This window comes from Marmota monax, unplaced genomic scaffold (assembly GCF_021218885.2).
Source record: "Marmota monax isolate L192 unplaced genomic scaffold, Marmota_monax_Labrador192_F-V1.1 WCK01_AAM20220418_F8-fsc00105, whole genome shotgun sequence".
Classification (NCBI taxonomy): domain Eukaryota; kingdom Metazoa; phylum Chordata; class Mammalia; order Rodentia; family Sciuridae; genus Marmota; species Marmota monax.
This window is the reverse complement of record NW_026692947.1, coordinates 4,463,921-4,483,611: the sequence shown is the minus strand read 5'-3', so window position 1 is coordinate 4,483,611 and position 19,691 is coordinate 4,463,921. Positions and strand designations below refer to the sequence as shown.

At 42.5% G+C, this 19,691-nt stretch overlaps 1 protein-coding gene across 4 annotated transcripts; it reads left to right on the top strand.

Moving 5' to 3' along the window:
* The first annotated feature begins 505 nt into the window (after window positions 1-505).
* On the top strand, window positions 506-19,045 carry Irf6 (interferon regulatory factor 6). Of its 4 annotated transcripts, XM_046452236.2 has the most exons (10): window positions 584-727; window positions 869-1,005; window positions 4,392-4,486; window positions 5,019-5,195; window positions 9,005-9,209; window positions 10,246-10,374; window positions 12,425-12,568; window positions 13,579-13,971; window positions 15,410-15,528; window positions 16,345-19,045. In XM_046452236.2, exons 4-10 carry the CDS (start codon window positions 5,022-5,024, stop codon window positions 16,567-16,569), a joined length of 1,389 nt encoding a protein of 462 aa, XP_046308192.1. In that variant the 5' UTR covers window positions 584-727; window positions 869-1,005; window positions 4,392-4,486; window positions 5,019-5,021; the 3' UTR covers window positions 16,570-19,045. The 4 variants fall into 4 exon arrangements, with proteins under 4 accessions (XP_046308193.1, XP_046308191.1, XP_046308192.1 ...); XM_046452237.2 differs by lacking the exons at window positions 584-727; window positions 869-1,005 and adding an exon at window positions 506-567; XM_046452235.2 differs by lacking the exon at window positions 869-1,005 and having other exon boundaries at window positions 574-727.
* The last annotated feature ends 646 nt before the right edge of the window (window positions 19,046-19,691 follow it).

The following is a 19,691-nucleotide window of genomic DNA, read 5'->3' as shown; positions in this document are numbered from 1 at the left end:
TTTTGATAGTGATTAGAAAAGGCAGCAATCATTTTTCTAATTGACTATATGAGGAAACTGAAACCAAGAGACTAACTTATCCAGGATCACACGGGTAAGAAGGCAGATTTCCAGGCTAGAAAGCATTGGACAGGACCTAGTGTTAGAGTCCTTTCCCCACAGCCAACTCCACAGAATAGTAGGGCCAATCTCAAAACCCTTATTTGGGCTTAACTGTCTGCATACCTCTGGGTAATTATGGGGCATGAAAGTGGGGAGGTACTCTCTCAACTTAGATTTGACCTCCCAGTGGTTTCCTGTTCCCAGGACCACTATCCCCGAGGCATAAGGGCGAGGCTTACATCTGCGACTTTTCTAAACTCAGGTTAGAAACTGGGAGTGGGCTGGAGAAGAGGCTGGGAGGGGTGGATAGCACAGGAACTCAAGAGTATCATATTTCTCACACGCAGCCAATCCCGAACGTCGGAGGGCGTGGCCACACCTGGAAGGCGTGGCCAGACTGCGGAGGGGGCTGTGGCGTTCTGGGGCGAGGCGCTGACGTGAGCTCCGCGCACCTGGGCTGGGCAGGTAAGGGCTGGTGCGCGACTCTGGGAGGAACCCTCAGTCTCCACTTGCGCAGAGCCAGGAGTCACTGGGCCAGGCCGTCGAGGGTCACAGTGGCTAAGGGTGATCTTATTGCGGACTTGATTCAGAGGGACATCAGCTTCGGGTAGCCAACTGAAGAAAGGTGGGGACGCCAACTTCTGGAGACAACCTAGAGCGAGGGGAGACACCTCCGTGGGTGGAGAAGGGCTCCATTACAGTTTGTGTGGGTGGGAGAGCCTGCTTTGATACCCACTGGAGCTGAGTGCATGTCGCCCTCCTTTAGGTAACTTTGGGGTCCTAGTTCCTCAGCGCTGGGCCCCTCCCGATTCCCTCCTGCGGAAATGGAATTCGCTGTAAATGGAATTCGCTGTCGCTGCTCTTGGCCCCCTCCCACTCACCTCACCGTCGGATCGCGCCAAGGTGCCCCCACCCCCACTCCCCTTCTGTGTTAACTAACTTGGTCACTGGCCCCAGGGTCCCAGAGGGAACTTCCCAGGTGCTCTGGCCCTAGGTCCTGGTGGGTGTTTTGGGAAATTGGGAAGGAGGACGACCAGGAACTTTGGCCGGTTTGTTTTCCTTCCCTTAGTTTGTTTAGCACAGTCAGGCCTCTGCCCTGGGCCTGGGAGACACCCTTGGATTTCCAAGTAGCTAAACTAGGTGTTGGGGAGGGTGGCGCTAGGCGTGGCCGCTCGAGGTGAGGCCCTCTTTGCCTGAAGGGGCTGGAGGTAGGTGTGGGGAAATGGTGAATGTCTTCCAACCCTGACAGGGAAGGAGGGCTGGGGTGCCACCCTTTATAGGAAGCCTACTTTGTGGCTCCTACTCGGTTCTCTTGGTGGATACCAAGAATGGAAGCTCGGGAATGGAGAGGGAGAAGGTGCTTCAACAAGGATTGGAGACCCTTCAGGGTTAGATGTGTGTATAAAACGTGAGAGTGCCACCAGTATCCTGCATCCCTTTTGTCACCCTCCAACTTTAATCCGGCAGGAAGGAAGGAAGGTGAATTATGGGTAGAGACCCAGACTTTACCCCTGGGGAGCTTAGGATGGCATTTCAGTTTCCTTCAGGAGGAAAATAACAAGTGGGACTTACTCTAAGATCTGTCTGCAAGAAATGGTGGGTGTATTTTACTATGAGCAAAACTTAATGACAGCCAAATCAGGGCATTGAGGTAACAGCGCCCCTGGAAACTGGCCTGGGCAGGGGCCGGGAAGGTGGTGTCAGTACTGTTTATAGAGGTCATGCCCCCTGGACCCAGCCCATGAGAGAGGACAGTTAGTGCCCTGGGGAGGACGAAAGAGTCCCTGTTCTGTGTTCAATGTGAGGGGAGTGGATGGGTGGCATCTTTGTCTTTGGATGGTTACATACCTGTTTGAGAGACGGCCTTGAATTTTGCTGTGATGGCAGATGGAGATACCAGGGCTGATTTTAATTAGGTAAGTTTGAGTGGTGAGAGGCTTTAGGAAGAGCACTCTGATTTAAGTGTGTTTGAGAATGGGTGTCATCCACTCACTTTGTTGTTCCTTCAGGGAGGCTTTGTTGTTGTTTTGGTTTGTTCTCTTAGTGTGTAGAAGAAGATAGGAGGGTCTTGGAATGTATGTAGGGTGCAGTAGCTAGCTAGATTTGGTACAGCTCACTCTAACTTAGGAGTGTTGGTTCTGGACTCAACCAATACCATATAATGCACACAATTTTTGGTGCCTCAGTTAATGCAGCTTTAAAATGGGAATAATACCACCTCTAGGATCCTGAAGATAAAAGCAGACATACTAAGTAAAAGTACATGTAAAACTGAAAGTCTTATGCAGGTATGAAGGATTGATATCATCTTTTATGAGAAATGGTATGGTCCTGTGGTTAAAAAAAAAAAAAAAAAAACTACTGGAAGTTAAAAAAAATTGAAACATGTCAATATAGGGAAAGGTAAATGATATAGGAAAATATAAAAAATACCCATAATCCATCACAAGGTAACATTATAAAACTCATATTGCATTGGTATATTTTTCCTTTTTCATTTCTGTGTGTATGTGCATTTGTATAATAGTATGTTATGTTAAAAAGTGGAAGTACTACATATAATCAGTGTTGTATGCTGCTCCCCTCCCAATTTCAAAAAAATTGTAAAACTTTCTCCAGATTCCATAAAATTCTTCCGACACCCTTTATAAATGGCTGTTTGATATTGCAGCCTGAATATGAAACTTAGCCACTTCTGACTCTTGGCATTTTGGTTGTTTTCAATTTTCTCTCTCTGCCTATATGGAGAGTCTCAGTTATTAGACGGCAGGTGTGTGTGGGGGGATCTTGGCTGACTTTCAGAAGGTGGAGAGGGTTGGCAGTGAGGTAGGTAGGGCACACAGGAGGGCAGGTTGGGACTCTTTCCCATGAGCTGAGGTGGGGTTGTTCAGGTATAGTCCCATCTGGGGAGAACACTGAGAACCCAAGCTCTAGATTTTCATCACTGATCTCTATGGGTGGCTGCTCCTGCTTCCCCATCCTAGTTGCAGCTCCTTATCATGGCCATATTACCTCATTTTTTTTTTCTTCATGGACTATGGATCAACTACAATAAGATCAGTCAAGAGGTAAATTTCATGTGTCTGACAGGCTCTGATACAGGTTTTACCAGTAGTGCAATAGAAATTCTCAAAAGCCCCTTACTAGGCTGATTGGTTTCTGGTCCATTTCTCTATTCTCTTTTTACTCCCTTTGCTCTATTCTCCTTTTGGTAGGGCCGTGACTGGGAGGAAAAGGTAGAACTTGCCCTTGGAAGAAAATGCATTCCCTCCTGATTATAAGGAGTACATGTACTACATGGTTTAATGGGCTTGCATGCTGCCCTTCAAAATACCCTAAACCAAAGTGAAGAATGGGGGCACTTGAATACTGTTTGCCAAGCTCACTTGCCCACTGTGAGCCATGCTCCCTGGGGGAAGGTTTCAGTTGCTGGACTCCGTAATTGGGTCAGAAGGCTCAGATGAGAGCAGTTCCTACCTTGCTCTTAAAGTGCCAGAGGCTGAGTTGGGTTTGGGTTCTTCGAATTTATTAGGAATCTGGCTGGGGAGGAAAGTGGGATTAGGGTCACTCCTTGGCCAGGCTTGTCTGAGTGGGAGTGTTCATCTGACTTACCTGGTTTGGTTTCAAAACTGTGATCTAGCTAGGGATCTTTCTGGGTGTGAATGTCGTCACTTCTTTTTAGGCTATTGTGGGGGCTTGAACAGTTCCAATGTGGATTTTCTCAAAAATGGACATCTGATGAAAACATTGGGCTTCAGTGTTTAATAACTAACACAGTGCTTGGCACACAGTAGCGGGTGAACAAATATTTGTTGAATGACTGTTGTTTTTCCAGGCCTCCATTTCTTGTCTTAAGTAAAAGCAAAATAAAAACATCAAAAAGTCCAAACATAACATCGCAGGCAAAAATTCTCTAGTGACTACTTTTTTCTTTGGGCACCCGATCCAGGCAGGCCTTTGTTTTCTGCTGAGTGCCGGCTGCACAGTTATCTGCTGTGCCCATGTATTTTTATGAGAATCAATTGCAGACTTTACCCAGGCTGGCGCCTCTAACTAATCGACTCACTCCAGCCTCTGTGGAGAGATAAACAGACCCAGGTGAGGAGGCTGTGCTAACTGTGCAGGGCTTGTCTTATGTCTGTTTCTTGTAGGTTAAAGCTAGGAACTGTGGTATTTGATTATTATAAGGGCTTCTGAGCTTTACCAGACTGTTTTGGAGAAGTGTTCTCAGAGGCTTTGTCTTTACTGTTCCCGAACATTCTCCTAGAGACTGCTTTTTCTTGGTACAGAATCTTTGGGTGGTCAAGAGAAAGAAAAGTCGACTCAGCCCAGCTCTTCAGAACTCTGTGAATAGACTGCCTGGACAGACTGCCTGCTCACCCATGTAAGTGAGGACTTTGGAATCCAGGATCCGCCCCTCACATACTGTCACCATGATATGGGCTTCTTATTAAACATTCCTACTCATTTTCAGTTGTCTCATTTGAAAAGAGAATGCACTTCTTGCCTTTGTATGTGCTGTTTCCATAGCTTTTTTCTTTCCTTCTCATGAGGAGAGATTGTAAAGAGCAATTGCCCTTCTCTTCCAAAGCCCTTGGTACTTCAGGAAAGACTGTTCCAGCAGGGATGACATCACCTTTTTATTTTTCTGCTTCAGATTTAAATAGAAGAAATGTGATCTACTTGCATGATAAGCCTGATTTGGCTAAAGCATGAAGTATAAATGGCTTTGGAATAAGAATCAAAAGAACCTTTTTACCTCTTTCCTACCTGGCACAGTTTATTCCCATATTTAGTTTCTTTACTGTAATCTAGTGAAACTGTAGCTCTAGCATACGGGAATGGTAGCTGGGAAAAGTTCCCAGTGGCTGGCCTAATTTTCCTGCTCTCCCTACTTCTTATCCCCCTACCCCCAGATCATGGCGCTCCATCCCCGCAGAGTCCGGCTGAAGCCCTGGCTGGTGGCCCAGGTGGATAGTGGCCTCTATCCTGGACTCATCTGGTTACACAGAGACTCCAAACGCTTCCAGATTCCCTGGAAACATGCCACACGTCATAGCCCCCAACAAGAGGAAGAAAATACTATTTTTAAGGTAAAGGACTTCTTTACCATATGAATTAAAAATTCTTCCAGTTCTCAGAACTTTCTGGGTTGGTTTGTTTTTATTTTGTCTGTTTTGGCATGAGGAATACACTAAATCTAAAACTGACGAAACAGATTTATGATAGAATACCCAAACTTATCAGGCATAGTACTTCTTGGGGCATGTCTCTTGAAGCCCTGTATTTCCCATTGGTTGAAGGTATTTAATTCATGTTCCAGAGGAGGTGGGGTCAGCTAAACTGTAAGTGGTTGTACTGATTGTGCTTAGGTCAGCCACTTTTCTTCATTCCTTCAGGGCCCTTGCTGGAAGTCAGGTGCTTAGACCTGAGGATGGCTCTTAGACTAGGGCAGAACTTGTATTTAGCACAAGCTAGGGAACCTATTAGGGAATTTGGCCTGTAAGATGGGTGTAGAGGGCCCTCAGGACATTATTCTTTTAATATTAGAATATATTGCCCATATTCATAATGTCTCCTTAAAAGTTAAGAGTGATTTAAATCCAAATTTTTAATTCTTTCAATACATTTTCTGTGGTATTGGGATTGAACTTGGGGCCTTGCCCATGCAAAGCACACTCTCTTACCACTGAACTATAGCCCTGCCTTAATTATGTTTTTTTAAAATAAAAAATAGCTCAGATATGATAGTCATTTTATTGAACTGAAAATAAGATTTAATCACATAGCATCTTACAAAATTGAAGTGAAACCAAGGGCAGTAGGTTCCATGTAGTTGTACTTCCACGAGATGTACTTCTACTTCAGACCAACTTCTCCCTGCTGCTCCCTTCCATCTCAGAAGTAGATTTAATTCCTGAAGTCCCAATTCACAAGAAGCGAGTTTGCCCTTTTCTTCCCTGACTGTGAACTGGAAGGCAGAAGTGTAATCCAGCCCTGACTGTGGGCCTCTCAAGATTGATGTCCTGGCTTCTTGTTGATATTGGATCAGGAAAGGGCAGGAAAGGTAGGGTCAGAGCTTACACGAAAGCCATCCTAGTGATATTTCCCCACTGACTGGGTTATGCCAGGTGTAGAGAGGAGAGGCAGAGAGAAAACTGGCCTGTGAGTACTTAGAAGGAATGTAAATGAACACACCTAATGTAGATGTAAGTAAAAAAGAGGTGTTATAGAAAATATTTGCAAAAAAACCTCCCAGTTATTGAAGTTGGCATTGAGGGGATTGGCCTGCCCTGGATTACTGGCCTCCCTGTGGCCTTGGTCTGAAACTGGATTTGCAATTGAAGTGTCCAGTTGGTCATGGGGAAGAGGCTGATTCCTGAATACCTCACACATGAGGGTGACCTGAATGCTTGGGGTTTGAGGAAACTCTGGGGAGTCTGCTTGGCTTTATTTGTATCACTGTATCTGCAGAATATGAGGGAGGGCCTGGGAGGTCAGGAGAAGAGTTAGGGTGCTTTCGCTGAGCCCAAACTCTGATACGCCTTTAGTAAGACACATGGATGAGGAACTGGCATGCACTGGGTGCATGTGTCTATGATCTCACTTAATTCTCATGATAACCCCTGAGAGAGGTATTACCTGCATGTTGTAGATGCAGAGGCTGACTCTCTGAAGGTCTGACTAACTTTTCCAAAATCACACAGTGAGTACATGGTGGATCCAGGATTTGAACTCATGTCTTTTTGTTCCTCTATCCCCTTCCTACTGACACTGCCTTTTCTAAGGCTTATGGAGAACTGGAGTATCTGGCCTCAAATCATGCTATCATCAACTTCCCCTTCAGCAAGGCAGGTAACCTCAATGGGCTTCAATTTCCCCATAGAATAAATTTGGTATGAAAGCAATCTTACTTGCAAGACTCACGGGATTATTGTGGAAATCAAGTGAAAATAAGTTTTGGAATGGATTTGTAAAGCATTATAAAAATAGAGAGATTTTCTTCATTTTAGAAAGAGAAATAAATAGTGGGTATGGTGGTGCACACCTGTAATTCCAGTGATTCAGGAGGCTGAGACAGGAGGATTGCAAGTTCAAGACCAGCCTCAGCAACTTAGCAATGTCCTAAGCAACTTAGCCAGACCTTGTCTCAAAATTTTATAAAAAGAAATAAAGATCTCCACAGAGATCAGAATTTCTCTAAAGCACAACTCAGGATGGGTTTGAACAAGTAATATTTATAAGTCACAAAGATTGTTACATGGTACTTCTTAGGACCACCTTTCTTGATTCTGAAAAGAGTACAGTCTTCTGATGCATTAAACATGGATCCTTAGTGTCATCTGAGTGGGCCAGGAGGATGCTGTGGTAAGCAGGAAGGTGGGGCTGTGGTTCTGGCTTAGTTTGGCTGTTCTCCATGGAGGGGCAGGGCTTTAGGGAACCACAGAAATTTGCAAGCTTCTGCCAAAATCTGCACAGCCTGAGTTGGCTGGGTGGGACCAGAGTGAGCATGAACACGGAGGATCAAACACAGAAGGAAAAATATGGGGAGGCAGCAATAGGTACAGCAAGTAACTGCAGATGTATCTCCCAGACACTAGGGACCAGTGAAGTTGAAATCACCTAGGGGATTTGATGGAATGGAGCAGCAGTTAGGCCCCTAGTTCCTGCTAAGCCACTGAGTTCTTTATCTCTACCACAAAACAAATGTAGGAACCCAATCTGAAAAGATAGTAAGAGGAAGTGAGTCTGAATTAGAAGAAGAGGAGGAAGATTTTGATTAGCTCTGGAAAGAATCTTCCTCATGACTACCATGCTCTGTAGGGGGGTGACTGAGGGAGATCAAAAATCTGTAGGATTAGGTAGAAAAATTCAATTTCTGTTTTAGGAAGAAGTCTATGGTCAGAACCAGAGACAGAGAAGTTGGTTTGCACAAGTGACATGCCCTTTCATCTTGAAAAGTTAATGTGTGCTTCATATGTTGCGTTTTCTCTAATGACATTTCCTTATTCTACATTAAGTGTCACACTCCTGAAGACAGTTCAGAGATGAGAGCATATGTTAGCAAAAAGGGAGAGGTATCCAGTGAGTGGAAACTTAAATGCCTGTTAGACCTGGATGGGTTTCTACTACTTGCTTTGTTTCTAAGGAACTTGGTCTATAGGCCAAGCAGCCTGGCTTTTCCTTTTCCTCACTGGGGAGACTACCTTGTTCCCCTTCTCTGGTGATACTGCTGCAAGTTCCCCTATTTGAAATCAGAGAGGAAGAGTCAAAGTGGTTTTAGCCCATGCTACCAGCCATTGCCATGGTGATGGCATGAGGTTTCTAGTGCAGTTGGAGTTTGAGAATAGGGAAAGATGAGAAGTATGGGTTTATTAGAATTTGCAGCCCTCAGCCACGTGGGGCAAGCTGACCCCACATAGTATGCTTCCTGTCCTCCTAAAGGCTATGGGTTTCTATAGTTCTTTATGTATAAGATTAAAGACTGAAGGGAGGGGACCAGCCAGACAAATTCTTTTTATTTGCCACCCCTCTTTGTTGTACATATTCCTACATAAGCAATCCATAATAAAAATGGTTAAGGAAGAAGAAAAAAGATTTGCTCCAGACTTTTTATTATTTTCAACCCTTCATTGTAGCATCGTCGTCTTGACACGTGCTGGTACTAGGCTTGAGATAACAGTCCTCCTTTCAAAGTTAAGTTTGCACATAACTTATTTCCCTTTGGCCCCACCCCTCCTGATCCTAAGGGCACTGTTGCCTGCTGTAACCTCTGTAAAATGGGATAAGACTGTGGGTCACTCACCCAGATGTGTGTGCGTCTATATGAGAAGGGGTGAGCATATGCTTTGCAGTGGTCCCAGGCGACAGTAGGCACTAACTGCAGTTTCCTGTTCCTCAGGCCTGGGCTGTAGAAACGGGGAAGTACCAGGAAGGGATAGATGACCCTGACCCAGCAAAATGGAAGGCCCAGCTCCGCTGTGCTCTCAACAAGAGCAGGGAATTCAACCTGATGTATGATGGTACCAAGGAGGTGCCTATGAACCCAGTGAAGATATATCAAGTGTGTGACATCCCTCAGCCCCAGGGTTCGATCACTAACCCAGGTAAGGCCCAGGTGCTGGGGAGAAGGTGGGCTATATGCCAGATTGTGGGATGGACTCTTAAAGAGATAGTCAAATTGAAAACAGCCTGGTTTTCAGAGTTTTAGACTGGTAAAACTTGAAAACCTATCCCTAGGAAGGACCCAAAGAGCAAATGGTATATGTTCAGTAATGTCTTCTTGCTCACATAGGGGAAATGGTTATTGCCTGCATTGTTAGAGCATGAGAAGTACAGTATAGAGTTCTGCTGTAAAAATAGCCTCTCTTGGGACTTGAGAGGCCAGGTTGTTTTGTAGGAGGAGGAATTAGAGCCTAGAAGGTTTGAGTTCTAAACTTCTTTTTATCACTTGACCTGTTGTGGGACTTGAATCAAGTCATTGGGCCTCTTCAGCTCTAAAATTCAGGATCTCATCTTTCTTGCCTATTTCAAAGGCTATTGTAAGAATCAACTAACAAGACATGTAAAAGCTATTTAGTTCTTTAGAAATGTTGGGTGAGTGATCATTTAATTTGTAGGATACTTTTGCTAAGAGAAAAACACCTGATCCTCCTATTTACTCAATTCTTAGTGAATAGTGAAAGCCAGATAATTTAGACATGTAGTCCAGTGAATCCAGGGAGGCCCTGCCATAAGATAAGAGTCTCTGCCTCATGAGAAGCTCAGAAGGGTGGAGCTCAATGAAGACTTGCCAAATAAAAATTTACTTTGCAGAGTTCTTAAAAGAGGTGCCTGAGTATAGAAAGTTAGTAGTAGCAATACTAATGTACAGAGATTAAAGTTTAAGAGAAGGGAATGGAGTCTGCAGCTTCTGGATTGGGGAAGAGAGAAGAGCATATATTAGGACCCATAGGAAGATTTGGAACTGGGAGTTAGTATACCCTAGGTTCCCATTTTTTTTTTTAAAGCTAGGGTATTGAGAATGCATACTAATCCTGAGGAGACTCTATGCTAGTAGTCCCTTGCTTAGGTGATGGGTCAGCTGCAGTGATGATAGTTTAACTTGAAGCACTAACTTATGGGCCTATGTATTATGTGTAGGATCTACAGGGTCTGCTCCCTGGGATGAGAAGGATAATGATGTGGATGAAGATGATGAAGAAGATGAGCTTGACCAATCTCAGCACCATGTTCCTATCCAGGACACCTTCCCCTTCCTGAACATCAATGGTCAGTGGACTGGTGGGTGGTATGGAGGGATAAGGAGGATGCAGGGATTTTGGCTTTTAAGCTGCTGACCCCTTGGCTACCATTGCCCTGGGAGTAGTGATTGGACCCTGTGGTCAGACTGCGCTGGTCTGAGAGCAAGGAGTAGTCACAGGCAAGGGAACTTTGCTGGTTCAATTATTCCAGTGCAATGAAGTGGGTTCTAGGCATAAAGGACATCTAATTCAAAGAAATAAAAAACAATTAAACTCATTCCAAATCCCACATGCAAACATCAGTGGTTATAAATTTTACCTGTTTTTTTTTTTTTTTTTCAGGGCAAGTGCAGATAACATTTTTATGAATTGTAGGCAAACTGTTCCATCAGTTCCCTTGGTATAAATTCTGTGTCACTTCCTTCTACTAGGTAGGGACTACTCTACCTAGGCTATATCATGGGAAACTTGCTGTTTCTATAGCTGTTGATACTAGGCTCTGATGGGATTTATCAGCAAGGAGCCTTTCTTTTGTGAACTTCTGAATTCAGCTTCCCAGGAACAATTAGTTGAGAGGTTGGGAAGCCTCTGCACACATTCTGAAGATACTCAAACACAAGTTGAATTGTTCTTCTGCAATATCTTCATGTCATCTCTCCACTGAAATGCTCTGAGCTAAATGATTCACATTCAGTTCAGCTATTTACCATATTTTTAGTACCACCTGTATGTAATGGGTCACTTCAAATAACTTGTGCCACCTTAAAAAACACTTAGTATATCAAGATGTTTTCTTTAGGATTTGGGGGTCTCTATCTTTGAGAACCAGGAATGACACTTATTGTCTGTCCAGTGTCCCTCCTTCACTTATCCTGCCATTTAGATATTTGTAACCAAGTGATGAGTAAATAAAAATTCCGTGGAATTTACTTCTAGGTTAGTATTGCCATGTGCTATATTCTCACTTAGAGAAATTTTAAGATCTGGACATCTGGAAATGCAGATGTTTTCCCAAATTCTTGGCTGACTTATTCTGTTCTTCTCACCCTTTAAAAGTATGAACCAGTTACTCCAGGATCCTGATTTCCTATCTCTGCTCATATTTTATTAAAGTTAACATGTGTCCTTATGTTTTGAGCTGCCTCGGATTATTTTTGGAAAGGTGTGGACTATATATTAAAAACAAAAATGTCAATTGGATACATAGATTTAACTATACTTGAACAAACAGGGTCAAAGAAACATTAACCTCTGTGATTTCAGAGCTGTTGGGGCAGAGGAAGAAGAATTATTGAAGAATAGATGCCTAAGAGGTGAGGCTAGGAAGAGGAATCTGTAGACTTTGGAGCAAGCCAACTTTGACAGTAACAGGGAAATAGGATTAGGCTTTTTACTCTTCTTTAAAAGACTAAATTGAGTATATTTGAATGAATAATATGTTCACATGGTTTAAAATCCATAATCGTACAATAAGGTAATCAATTGAAGTTTTCTTCCATTCTCTCCCTGAACTTTCTAATTCTTTCCCTGGAAAAGACAAATCTATGTTCTTGAGTATCCTTCCAGACCCTTTTTAAAATATATTTTTTTAATTTTTAATTTGTTCTTTTTAGTCTTCCAGACATTTTATACATGTAAAAATATTTGTTGATTTTAATAGAATTTCTATATATTAATATTTACTCAAAGATAATCGGCTAATTCAATTGAGTTCACTTTATGGAAGAACTAGCTTCTATGTAATTGCTGAGGCCAAACTTTGTTGCAAAGCATCTCACACTCATGCCTTTTCTAATGTAATGCTTCCCTTCCCCAAGATAAATCACTTGTTTCTGTTAATCTTTTGCAAATATAAGTTTTTAAAACTATGAATTTATGGGGTAAATAATATGATTAGGAAGGAGGTGTTGGGGAATCTTATTTTGTATTGTGAGTTATGGGAATCATCGGGGTGGGAGATCACACTAGATCATGTTTCAGTGTTTGATTCTTAAGGTCTTGTTAGTTCTTAGATCCTCAGAGTGGGTGATGTTCTTGTGTGCTACTCCTTCCTGTTCACCCACATCCTTCTGTTCTAGGTTCTCCCATGGCACCAGCTAGTGTGGGCAACTGCAGCCCTGAAGCAGTATGGCCCAAAACAGAACCTTTGGAGATGGAAGTGCCTCAGGCACCTATTCAGCCTTTCTATAGCTCTCCAGAGCTGTGGATCAGCTCTCTCCCAAGTAAGTGAGCACTGATCTTTCTGGGTCTTCATCTCTTACAATAATCCCTTCTTATTGAACTTTCTGCTTCCATTTCTTTGGAATGTGTGGAGTAGCTGCCTGCCCCACGAGTGCCCTATATCCTGATTGTCAGATGAGTCACTAGGGAAGTAAAGAAACATCGACCCATGCCTCATTGCTCATGGGGATGTTCTGATTGGTTATATAGCTTCAGGTTACTCACCTCTTAGGTGGGTAGGAGGCCTGAGTTTATTAGTCTGACAAGGGGACTTGTGGAAGGAAAAAAAAAAAAAAAAACAACAGCTGTGGGATAGGGAGGTTAATAGCCATGGATATGGTCAAGGAGGTTCTTGATTTTGAGGAGCTTTAGGGGTCTTTCTGAATTTGGTACAAATTTATCTTAAAGAAGAATCTACACCATTACCCTGATTTCCCTTTCATACTATGCTTTGGTGTGAGAGCAAATATTTTGTCCAAGAGGCTAAGTAGCTTTGATAAAGCCTATTTGGTTCAATGAAGACTTGCCAAATAAAAATTTACTTTTCAGAGAACTGTGCTTTTGGTGTATATTAGAACAGATCCAGTATGTGCTCACATGTGTGATTTCTAGAAAGATGGCTAAGTATTTCTTTTTGTTCCTCTGGCTTCTTTGTGCCAAAAATTAGACACAAATCAGATACCTTACTTTTTAGCTCCTTCCAATGCTTATTGGTGTGGACAGTTGCTCCATGAATATGGAACACCAGGACTCAGCACTTTGGTGAAATTATAGTCCTTAGGATGTGGTAACTGACCAGATGGGCCTCAAATGCTTTGCTTCGAAGCAACCTTTTGTGTGAATATTCCTGGGATATGTTGATGTTTCCCTTTATTGCAGGAAGGATAACTCTGGCAGTGGCCTTTCTGAATTCCAGTTGAAAGGTGGCTTGATAATGATGGACTTGCATGAGTCTTAGGGACAGACAGGCAGAGAAGTGGAGCAGAACTCATTGTCATGTCTCACCTTGCAGTGACTGACCTGGACATCAAGTTTCAGTACCGTGGGAAGGAATATGGGCAGACCATGACAGTGAGCAACCCTCAGGGTTGTCGGCTCTTTTATGGGGACCTGGGTCCCATGCCTGACCAGGAGGAGCTCTTTGGTCCTGTCAGTCTGGAGCAGGTCAAATTCCCAGGTCCAGAGCATATCACCAATGAGAGGCAGAAGCTCTTCACCAGCAAGCTACTAGACGTCATGGACAGAGGTCTGATCCTGGAGGTCAGCGGTCATGCCATTTATGCCATTAGGCTGTGCCAGTGCAAGGTGTACTGGTCTGGGCCATGTGCCCCATCACTTGTTGCCCCCAACCTGATTGAGAGACAAAAGAAGGTCAAGCTATTTTGTTTGGAAACATTCCTGAGTGGTGAGTCTTTTTTCACAAGTTTGATGGTGGGAATTGCTCCTGGAAGTTTAGTCTTCCTCCATCCTTCCTTTTTTTCTCCCTCCTTTCCTGGCTTAGCAGTGATCTTAACCAAAAAACTTTCTTCTGCTGGAGGTCAGGGAAAAGAGAACCTAGATTCTGAAGATGAAAGTGACCTAAGCATGAGGAAAGGAGTTCCACTAGAAGGCAAAAATATATGGAATCTATTTCTAGAATGGTTGTGGCTCCTTCAGTGGCAGGAGGAAGACAGTATTATTGTTAATCCCTGAATGTTATTAGCTTATATTTAACTTTAGAAGGTGGTCTTGTTCATCCTGTTCAGAAAAACATACTTTTTTTTTTTTGAGAAATATTTGATGAATCGAAACAGATAATTTTAGGAAGATTATTAAGATGTGAATTTCACAATGTGGTTTGAACCCCAAGACTAGATCAACTACATCTAATAGAAGAACCCTCTGAAATGATGGGGATGTTTTCCAGTATGGTAGCCTGGTAACTGCTAGCCACACGTGACCATTGAGCATGTAAGTGTGACTAATGTGGCGAAGGGACTATTTCCTTTCCTTTCCTTTTTTTTTTCTGAGAGAGAGAGAGAGAGAATTTTTTTTTAATATTTATTTTTCAGTTTTTGGTGGACACATCTTTATTTTATTTTTATGTGGCGCTGAGGATTGAACCCAGCGCCCCGCGCATACCAGGCTAGCGCGTTACTGCTTGAGCCACATCCCCAGCCCCCCACCCCCTTTTTTTTTTTGGTACCAGAGATGGATCCCAAGGGCACCTATCCACAGAGCCACATTTCCAGCCCTTTTTATTTTTTATTTTTTTTTATAAGAACATCAATGACTTTATTTATTTATTTATGGTACTGGAGATTGAACTCAGGGGCACTCAACCACTAAGCCACATCTCCAGCCCTATTTTGTATTTTAGAGACAGGGTCTCACTGAGTTGCTTAGTGCCTCCCTTTTTTGCTGAGGCTGGTTTTTGAACTTACAATCCTCCTGCCTCAGCCTCCCGAGCTGCTAGGATTATAGGCGTGTGCAATTTATTTATTTTTATATGGTGCTAAGGATGGAACCCAGTGCCTCACATGTGCTAGGCAAGTGCTGTACCACTGAGCCACAATCCCAGCCTTTATTTTTTTATTTTGAGACAGGATTTCACTAAGTTTCTTAGAGCTTTGCTATGTTGCTGAGGCTGACTTCAAACTTATGACCCTCCTGTATCAGCCTTCTGAACAGCTGGAATTACAGGCATGTACCACTATTCCTGGCTGTGGGACTATTTACTTTTAATTAATTTAAAATTAATTGCCACATGTAGCTAGTGGCTAAGGGGCAGCATGAAAGATGGTATTTACTGAATGGTTATGGACTGACCTAATGTATCAAATTTATTCTTCTATCTTCTGCAGATCTTATTGCCCACCAGAAAGGACAGATAGAGAAGCAGCCACCATTTGAGATATACTTATGCTTTGGGGAAGAATGGCCAGATGGAAAACCTCTGGAAAGGAAACTCATCTTGGTTCAGGTGAGAAAATAAGGGTGTACCAACAATTCTTCTTTTTGCCAACACATTAGTCCTCAGGTGTGGGTTGAGTCCTGATTGAGTATACATTAGTCTGTGTGAATTTTTATCCCATAAAATAGGGTAGCAGATTCAGACTTTGTACGGTAGAGCCAACTTAGAGAAGATGTGTTTCTAAAATAGGTGATTGATTTAGTAAAGACCTTATTTTTCATTCTCTTACTGATATTAGAGTCTTATTGAGATCTTTTAAGATATGACTCTTGCTAGCTTTCCTTAGAAAAGCCTTTTGAGTTGTTTTTTTTAAGAAGGTAACCTTATTCTAGGAGTGGCAGCAAGGCCACTTGGGGTTATGCAGTGAAGCTGGCAATAGATGGCATTTGGTCTTGCTAAGTAAGCAGCCATTTATTTAGGCATTTGATGTGATGCTACATCTACATTCTCTACTTTCAACTGAACCAACTTCTACAGTGAAACTTGGCAGATGATCTGGAGAGATGAAGGTATATCTTATATCTAGACATTACAGTGGTACTTCCTCAAAGACTCCTTGGTTCTTCCTACAATCTTGGTCCCTCCTGCTAAAAATACCTCTTCAAGTTGAGCGTGGTGGCACATGTGTATAATCCCAGAGAAAGTCAGGGGCCTGAGGCTGGAGGATAGCAAGTTTGAGATAGGCTTCAGTCTGAGACCCCCTCCCCACAAAAAAATAAAAGGCAGGTGGGGGAATTCCTGGGCTCTATCTCCAGTTACCAATAACAAACAGATAAAAATTACCTTTATCTCACTGGACACTTGTGTGCTTTGTGTCCTGAACAGGTCATTCCTGTGGTAGCTCGGATGATCTACGAGATGTTTTCTGGTGATTTCACACGATCCTTTGACAGTGGCAGTGTTCGCCTGCAGATCTCGACTCCAGACATCAAAGATAACATTGTTGCTCAGCTGAAGCAGCTTTATCGCATCCTTCAAACCCAAGAAAGCTGGCAGCCCATGCAGCCCACCCCCAACATGCAACTCCCCCCTGCTCTGCCTTCCCAGTAATCTTGAATGCAATCTTCTCCCTCTATTTTTTTTTACAACATTGTACATATGTTTTTGTGATTTTTGAAAAATATTCAGATTTAGCCAGCTTTTAAACCTTTTTCTTTTAATAATGTTAGAATTCTCTGACTTTTAAAATATACCTAGCTTTTAAAGTTGATTTAATTTATGGAAAAAAAAAATCACTCCTCGAATTTCCTTTTCTTTTTAAAAACATCAGATGGTAGAAGGAAATTTAGTCTGGGAGTTTGGACACCAATGTTCTAGCTGCAGCTTTGCTTCCAATGTGACCTTGAACAATTCATTTAACTTTTGGGCTTCAAATTTATCACTTGTAAATAAATCAGAATTGGAAGGATGCCCAAAATTATGTTCAGTTTTAAAACTCTGATTCAGGAACTGTATTCTACTTGTGCAAGGCAAAACTGCCTGGATCAGAACCTGTACCACATTTTTCTTCTTGCTTTCATTAAAGTTCCCTCAAGCACTGATATGTCCAGGATTGAGCTCTGTTTGACCTGTTCTGCTAGTACAGTAAGCTGGCTCCCTGATGGGGAAAGTAAGAGGCCGACTGGTTGCTTAGGAACCAAGCTTGATATCTAAATAGAAATGGGTGCCAAAGTCTGAAAGTCACCTTGCTTGTGGAGTAAAAGTTCATAAATTGAGCTTCTAAAAGGAAGCTGATGACACAGAAAGCCTAGGGATTCTGTGAAAGAATGAGTTGTCAGGTGTTCACCTTGTTACAACTCAGATACCACCCTGTGTGTGAGCGAGATGAGCACATGTGACTCAGTGGTAGATTTCAGAGGCAGGCTCTCTCTTTTTAATTTCCTTTTCTGGGAAAGGCCTATGAATGAGCTGGCCACCTAGGATATATTCCTATGACTATAAAAGGGCCGGCTCCTGTTTGGAGACTTTTAAAAAGTTTTCTCATCATTTGGATTTTTGATGTTGGAAAAAATGAGGTGTTGGGTGTCCTAAGGCCAGGGTGTAGAAGGGTTGGGCAGCACTCTTCTGGAACAGACTCACCTAGCACAAACCTGCTCATCTTCCTTGCTAGGGGAGGTATCTGGGTGTGAACTATGAAGGTGAAGAGTGGTACAGAACACTGCCACTATATCATGAACTAGTCCATCTAGTAATCTTTGCTTAGCTCCTGACCCTTCTAAGAAGAAATTATACATGATTTAAACTCTTATCACCTAGTAGAAAACCTAGTTGTGGGCCCCAGTCCTCTTGAATACTGAATCTGATTGTCTACTTGTTCAGGTCATAGTAAGGAAGCCCATGTGTAGCCTTAAACCCTTAAACTAAACCACCTCCTACTTTTCAAGTAACTGAAAATTGGGCTAGCTTTATTTAGAGAAATTAAAAGCTCATCTTAATCAAAGGTGACAGTGGTAGTTATTTAAAATGCTTAAGAATCGATTTAGGGTCCTTAAGAGAATTAAGGAATCTGGTATTTTTAAAGCATGTTCAAGAGAAATCTGGGTAAAGACCAAGTGCTCACAAGAAAGAGTTGGGCTTTTAGAGACCAGGAATCATGCAAGGAATAAAACCATTGCATTTTTTGGTCATTTGTTGAGTAGCTGAAGTGAGAGATTTGGTTCTGATGTTTGACTGTCTGATCTGTATCTGGGAATGCAAAGTTAAAAAGAACCCATTTTAAGTAAGTTGGGAGGATAACTTTGAATTGGGGGTGGTTCCTCTCTCTTCTTTTGTGGAATGCTACCAGCCAGGCTGTCTATCTAGATGGGAGGCTAAATGATGTGAGCTGGTAAAGAATGGTAAATATAGTGTTCTGAAGCGTCAAGAAGGACTGAGCTTTTAGGATGTGATTGCAATGAAAAGTTTATGAATGTGTCAAAGGGATGGATAAACGGTCTCAATGATTTTAACTAGATAACCTGGTTTCTTGTTTTAAATCTTCTTTAGGATGCCGAGAAAGTACATCCTGGCATCTCCTCTTACTACCTCCAGTCCTCTTTTTCTGGTTTTGATAGTACCAGATGTTTCATTTATTGGGGACTCAGTCTGCTGTCTCCATTGCTGGTTACACCAGTTACTCTGTGGGCATCTTCTACTGCCTTGTCTTCACCTTGTTTAAGCCTGGGAAGGAAGTTAGATTGTCAGTTCTTCCTGTTTCACACTGTGCACCCCATCACACTAGATTAATTCAAAGTTAAAAAGAAATTGTGAATAGTAAATCGGGAGGAAAAGTGTTGGATATGGGTTGGTTCCTTCCCCCTACAATTAGGTCCTTGGTTCTATGTTCCCATAGCACCCTAAACTTTCTCTTTCAGAATAATCATGTTCCTCGTAATCGTGTATCCTGCTTGACTACAAACTTGTTGAAGGTGAAAATTGTCTTGAACTTTGCTGCCGGCCTTAGAAAAGTGTCTGATACAGTGTGTTCTCAAATATTTGTTGCTGTAATAAATGAATGAACAAAATAAATTTCCATTTTTGGGATTTACTCCTAGCCACCATGAGAAAATAAAATAAATATGAGAAACAAAAAGAATCTAAAATTAGAGAATTAGTTCTATCAATTTCTAGTCTCTGCTTCAGATTCCCTCTGTGCTAAAAACCAGTTAGACTTGCAACCCCTACAAGCTGGTCCTCCTTCCATATTGGCCCCATCTTTACTCCATTGTTATCTCTGAAGTGGTATCTGCAGACTGTGAAAAGAGATCTATGTTCCCATAGTTCCCTATACCTCTAGTATAGGCACCTTACAGCCCATAAATTTGGGTCATTTCCTCAGATACTTTGGTTTTCTCAAGAAAATTTTTCTTTTCATGGCATGGGTCAAATCTCTGTCAAATAACATGATTTCTTACTAATAATCTGAATGAAACACCTCTGGATCTTCACTTCTCGTTTGGTAGTGGGGATTGAACCCAGGGGCCCTTTACCACCAGAATACATCCCCAGTTATTTTATTTTGTATTTTTGGTACAGGATTTGGGAAAGTTGATGAGGCTGGCCTTGAACTTGCCCTTCTCTTGCCTCAACCAGCCTGAGTAGCTGGGGTTACAGGAATATACCACAGCTCCCAGCTTGACATGTCATTTGAAATCATGAAACGGGATTCCTAGGATATGAACTCCATGAAGGTG

Excerpts from the sequence above, each read along its gene's own strand:
- Irf6 (XM_046452237.2), top strand. The coding sequence starts at position 5,022 with ATGGCGCTCCATCCCCGCAGAGTCCGGCTGAAGCCCTGGCTGGTGGCC. Across the intron at positions 9,210-10,245 it reads GGGTTCGATCACTAACCCAG|GATCTACAGGGTCTGCTCCC; the intron begins GTAAGGCCCAGG and ends TATTATGTGTAG. Across the intron at positions 13,972-15,409 it reads TTTGGAAACATTCCTGAGTG|ATCTTATTGCCCACCAGAAA; the intron begins GTGAGTCTTTTT and ends TATCTTCTGCAG.